Genomic DNA, 5,743 nt, shown 5'->3' with positions numbered 1-5,743 from the left:
TGATTATGACATTTTTTGTTTTTTTTTTGAGTTTAGGCTGCTGTGACGGTTTTTTTTTTTTTTTTTTTTTGATACGCTTACAGTACCTACAGCACAGAGAAAACTAAATGAGATAAAGCAATGAAGTTGTATTAATCAACTTTATATTATTATATAATTATATTATTATCTAAATAGACGAGCATGTAGATTGTCTTGTTGAGGAACAAAAGTAAGGTGGAGAAGTTAGATTGGAAGAAGCGCAGCACACTGTACAGCCAATTCTCACAGCCCTGACACAGTGTCTATACGCTCGGTGTTCATCATGTTGGATTTTTTTTTTATGCCCGATTTAAACTCTGTGACGAAGTTGCTTAAATACAGCTGTTTAAAGGAAGAGAGAGTAGATAGAGACCAAAATCAAACATTGATTCTTAAATCTTTCCACTTTTGTTGTCCATGCATAAATGAAAAGATGCTTTGCTCTAAGAATAGAAAAAAATATATATGCTCAAGTGACTTCCTTTCTAAAGTTCTGCAGCTTTTTCCCCCAAAAACATAAATGTAACTAAAAAAAGATGCAAAGAAGCAGGACAGTGTTCTTACCCGATGAGTTGTCCTGGGGACAAAACTAAATGGTTTTTGCAGTGACACAGAAGGAAGCTGCTTATCTAATCAAAGCAGATGTCTGATCTGATGCCCTAGATCACCATCATGGATAAGGCTCTTATCTCTGGCTATGCAAATATTCACAACATACTGGTTATTTCTGTTTTTCCTTTGGCCCCTTTCTCTCCATTTATGTATTTTTTTGTGCAAACAGTTACTACTCTGCATGTCTATAGCTCCCTGTGTTCTTTGTTTACCGGGGCCTGCCATAGCAATGCATAGGGAGAGCAGTGCTTATTTTTTATTTTTATTTATTTATTTTTTTCTGGGGATTAAAAAAATTGGATTCTTTTGATTAAAAGCAGGTCAATAATTGTTGTTCTAGTTATTCATTATGTTCTCATTAGCAGGTGATTGTATTTGCGGTATTTTCAGGTTGTTGTGTGGTAATAAAAAATACAAGGAAAGTCGGAGTAGCTTATTAATCGCGCATTTCTATTAAATATTCTATTTTATTAGTTTATATTTCTAATGTACTATCTAACTCAGACATGGACTGTCAGGTTGCAGATTGGCTCATTTTAAACATGTCTGCGACCAAATAATGCCATTAAACTTGATCAATGGTTAATAGTTTATTATTATTATTTTTTTTTTATCCAAACAATTTCATTAGTATAAGTACACTGTAAGTACTCTCATCTTAAAATCACCTGTAAAATTTTTCTTTCTGACTTGGAGAAAATTGATGTAATGCTTGAATTATGTATTATCTGAGTCTGTTTATTTTCTAAACGATTGGTTTACAAATCCGTGTGCCTCTTGGTATATTTTTGACACAGAGTTGGGTTGAACGTGCGAGCAGACAGGCTCTCCTCTCTGACATCCTTGATTTATCAGAGCTCTTCCACCCTGATACCTTCCTGAACGCTCTGAGACAAGAAACGGCCAGGTAGGAATGAAAGTTTTCATTTTTTTATGTGAGCCAATCACAGTTTAAATCATTACTTTTTTCCTCTCTTTTTTTCAGATCCATAGGCTGTTCCATGGATAGTTTGGTGTTTGTCTCATCATGGAGGAGTCCAATTGCTCAGGCCAAGCTACAAGTCAAGGTAGAGCATATGAAGCAGCTGACAGTCAGTTTAAATGACTTCATTTAAGAAAGTCATGCTCAGTTGCTTTTACACATCATGTAAATTGCACATGAGTATTGATACTAGAGAATCAGTCCAACTATTACTCAACTATATCAACAATGACCAAAAGTAATAATTCATAATCTCCTTCTATCCTTTCCAGATTTTTCACTCGTTTCTAGAGGTTGAATTCTTCAAAACTGACACCAAAACTTAAAAACTCCTCACAGTCTGATGTGATCAGCTACGATCTGTCTGACCACTTGGGGGCATTGATAGATTATTAACAAGACAGTGATGTTAAAGAAAGTAACATACCTGGTTGTAAGGCAACTGGACACTGAATTTTCTCCCCACTAAATACAGGACTCTTGACGTGCCACACAATCCTCTCCATTACGGTTTTATGATGCCAACCCTAATTTTAAAGAAACGTTTCAGGGAGAGAGTGGAAGAAGGTAACAGAACCATCAGGTGTCAAATATCCAATTTAAGAGTAACTTCACTGTAGGAGTAGAACTGCTTTAAGTAAAACGAGACATTTGGAGCAAAGGAGAAGGATCGTCTAATTAAAGCGGCTTGAGGGCGGAGTCAGATGTCCAACTCGGCCTACTATCTGCAAACCTACCTGTAATCTGATTGGATCAGGAAATTTGTGATTGACTTGACCTGGACCAGATAAGGTGTGCCAACTGTAGATCCCACCATTGGGTTGCAGAAAACTGAAACCATAATCAAAATGGTGTATGGTAGAGTGATAGGCAATTGCAAAATAATTGAGCAAAAGACAACAAGCAGGGATTTCAAAGATTGAAGCAGAAACTGAGAAGAAAATAGAATAAGATGGACGGCAAACGGTTTTCTGCACAATAATTAGAGACGGACATGTCTGGTGTCTTTGAAAGCTGTCTTGATTGATTTAGAAATTTGACAGATGGGAATATTTAAGATTTTAAAAAGGCCGTAAATCATCGTAGCAGCACAGCATGTTTCTATCCTTCATGCTGTGACAGAGGTTGATGTAATTTCATTGTCTTTTATCCTTTAGAGTAAGGTTTCATTTCTAGTTATGCCAATAGAACTTGGCATGACTTAAGATGCACTTTGTTAAACTACACAAAGGAAGAAAGGAAGGGTGGAGTCTGCAGCTGCAGGGAGGGAAAGGAAAATAAACATCACACAAAAAGAGAGAGAGGATAATTGTTGAGCTTTCTTACGCACAGATAAGTGCATGCACACAATGATCTCTCTTCTAGATTTGTCTCTCCCTCACTTGCTCGTTTTTTTTTTCTCTCTTTCTTCTTCGTCCTCCGATTATAGTGATTTAGAGTTTTAGTCGTCTGTGCTTGTCACATTTGGTGCCAAGGTTTCTTTTGTCTGGCCTGCTGTGGAAAATCCCTGAGTCACTCAAACAGCGTCTCTCATGTAATCTGTTTTGCAACTTCTTCATCGAGTGACCTCAGTGTTCGTCACCCTTTCGTAGTTTATATTTGCTCCATTAGGCTATTTTAATGCACGAGCCCCAACTATGCCGCTCTCGTCACTCTTCTCTTTGGCGTCGATTCCCCTCTTCGTCGTCACAGTCAGATTCATTTTGCTTCCTTCTTTCCCTTTGGATTTGTAGGTCGGTGGCCTCCAGTTGGAGGGGTGTCGTTTTGACGGGATCCACTTAAGTGAGAACCAACACGATTCCCCCAGTGTCTCGGCGGTCCCAGCATGCTACATGGCCTGGGCTCCACAGGTAGCTCACTTTCGGCGTTGTTAAACTTCCTTTACATTTACAAAGCTGGCAAGGTTTTCTGAGACTTGGCTGGACTTTAATCAATTTGCTTCACCTTTGTTTGACATTCTAACTTGTAAAACAAAAAAAAAGAATTGCTCACATTGAGTAAATTTCGGAGGCTAAATTATTTTTTTATCTAAATGTAACAGTCAAAGTGATTTGCTTAAAAAAAAAGACTAAACGTGCATTTAAGAGTTCATTTTAACATTGCAGCTGAGGTGCACCCTTTATTTGAGCAATCTTCTCTTTCCACAATCCTGTCAGCAGTTTTATAGGTCAAGCAAAAGCCTTGTTAATTCACTGCCTTTGCCTGTGCAAATTGAGTGGACTTGCATTCTGTGTCTACCTCATTTTTATTACAATCAGTGTGGAAACCGGAGAGAAAGGCAGTTATAGTCTACGTTAATCTGTGATGTTTAAATGTCATTACGGATATTGAATAGTGGGTGCAAAGGTAAAGCATGCCTTTACTGAGCTACTGTTGCAGTCTTTACTGACAGGCAACACAGCATATTCTCTAGGAAAATGGAGGCCTGCTTATAGGGCTGACGCTAATTAAAATCTACCAGCTGACGCATAAATTCACAGATTAAATCATTTTTTAACTGCTCAATTTTAGAGTAAAATAGCTCTGAAATAGAAGCTAGTTTACAGTGACGTCGCATGACTTAAAATTTAAAAATCACATGTGAATTTCATGGACCACATTTAAAATTCACCTGTGGTACACACAAATTAAAGTCGTTTAAGTCACAGAAAAAAAAACACAACTAAATGTGTATTTGGTACAGTTCTTTGTAATAAAAAAACAACCATGTGATAAACATGTAAAAACAATGGTGTCAGTGTTCACATTTCACTCTCTTTCCGTTTTTAACTTGCACAACCATCCATCCATCCATCCATCCATCCATCCATCCATCCATCCATCCATCCATCCATCCATCCATCCATCCATCCATCCATCCATCCTCACACACACACACACACACACACACACACACACTATCTTACATGCTAATCCTCAGTGATCTCCAACAGTCAACCTGCGAGAGGCAGGGTTTGCACATACAGTATATATTTTTATATAGATATTGCACTTTTACCCTTTATTCCAGATCTCTACAGCCGACTCCACTGACTCGGAGGAGAGCATCTGGCTGCCGCTGTACACCAGCGCAGAGAGAGTGAAGGTGGTCACTCACATCTCCCTGCCCTGCGGACCAAACCCCAACCAGTGGATACAGACCGGAGCTGCTCTTTTTCTCAAACAACAGTGAAAGGGTGTCATCATCGTGACGAGGCCGAGCACAGAAAGATAGAAAAGAAAAGAAAAAAAAAAATGTCTTCAGTCTCCAGTTCTGGTTTTCATTTTGTTGCTTGTGCTACAAGAAGTATCCTAAGTTGGAAGACAAAACCTTTAACTTCACTGGTTGATGTTGACATCTTAATACAATAAAAGCATTGTTATTGTTCAGTTCTTAGGTTGCAGATCAGTTTATATGTTATTAGCTTAACTTGTGTTAGTTTAATATAATTTGGTTCTGGACATTCTACACATTTCATAAATGAAGGAATTCATATTTATTCACCAGGAACACTTAGCCTATGTTATATTCCAGAGAAAGGCTTTAATTCTGAATGTTTGCTTCAAAATATTTTTGTTACGTGATTATTTATGGACCCTATTTATCAAAAATAAACCTATAAAAAAAACATCATGGTTTATTTATTTAAATGAGTTTTGTCATGGTTTGGGTTCTGCAAAATGAGAATCGGTACGTTTATCAGCCCTCGGATAATTTTCAGTGTATTTCAGGGAGCAGCTGATCCTCAGTGTCAGTGGGCAGAATGTTTCCACAGTAAACAATACAGATCACCAGGAAAAGCCAGCAGATTGTGATCCTCTCTCAAACACACAAACACACAAGTCAGTCCCTAACCTTTGTGTGATTGGTTGTGAGTCGAGGTTGAATGGAGTCAGTGAAGCTGTGATGAATGTCCAGAGAGCAACATGGGAGAGTGTGAGGTGGATGTGTGTTTCTGTGTGCACAAATCCAACTGAGAGCTCTAAATTTGATTGATGGACTAATTAGGTCTTCCTCTTTCTCTATTGGCCGACGTTTCAATTGTGTTAATGCAGTTGTACAAATGTTTGATAATATGTCAGCCCGTATGTTTGTGCTCATGTTTGACCGGGAGCGCGTGTGTGTGTGTGTGTGTGTGTTTTGTGGAG

At 38.2% G+C, this 5,743-nt stretch overlaps 1 protein-coding gene across 1 annotated transcript in view; it reads left to right on the top strand.

The window, feature by feature from the left end:
- The window catches only part of dync2h1 (dynein cytoplasmic 2 heavy chain 1), a 114,798-nt gene extending 109,570 nt beyond the window's left edge, over positions 1-5,228 (top strand). The window contains exons 93-96 of the mRNA XM_015045830.1: positions 1,431-1,540; positions 1,619-1,700; positions 3,349-3,465; positions 4,626-5,228. Coding sequence (XP_014901316.1) covers positions 1,431-1,540; positions 1,619-1,700; positions 3,349-3,465; positions 4,626-4,787 — 471 coding nt within the window. The 3' untranslated portion in view covers positions 4,788-5,228. The remainder of the gene's footprint in view (positions 1-1,430; positions 1,541-1,618; positions 1,701-3,348; positions 3,466-4,625) is intronic.
- The last annotated feature ends 515 nt before the right edge of the window (positions 5,229-5,743 follow it).

The sequence above is a fragment of the Poecilia latipinna genome, unplaced genomic scaffold (assembly GCF_001443285.1).
Source record: "Poecilia latipinna isolate Pla-1442-1.1 unplaced genomic scaffold, P_latipinna-1.0 Scaffold746, whole genome shotgun sequence".
Lineage (NCBI taxonomy): Eukaryota > Metazoa > Chordata > Actinopteri > Cyprinodontiformes > Poeciliidae > Poecilia > Poecilia latipinna.
This window is presented reverse-complemented; position numbering and strand designations above follow the sequence as displayed.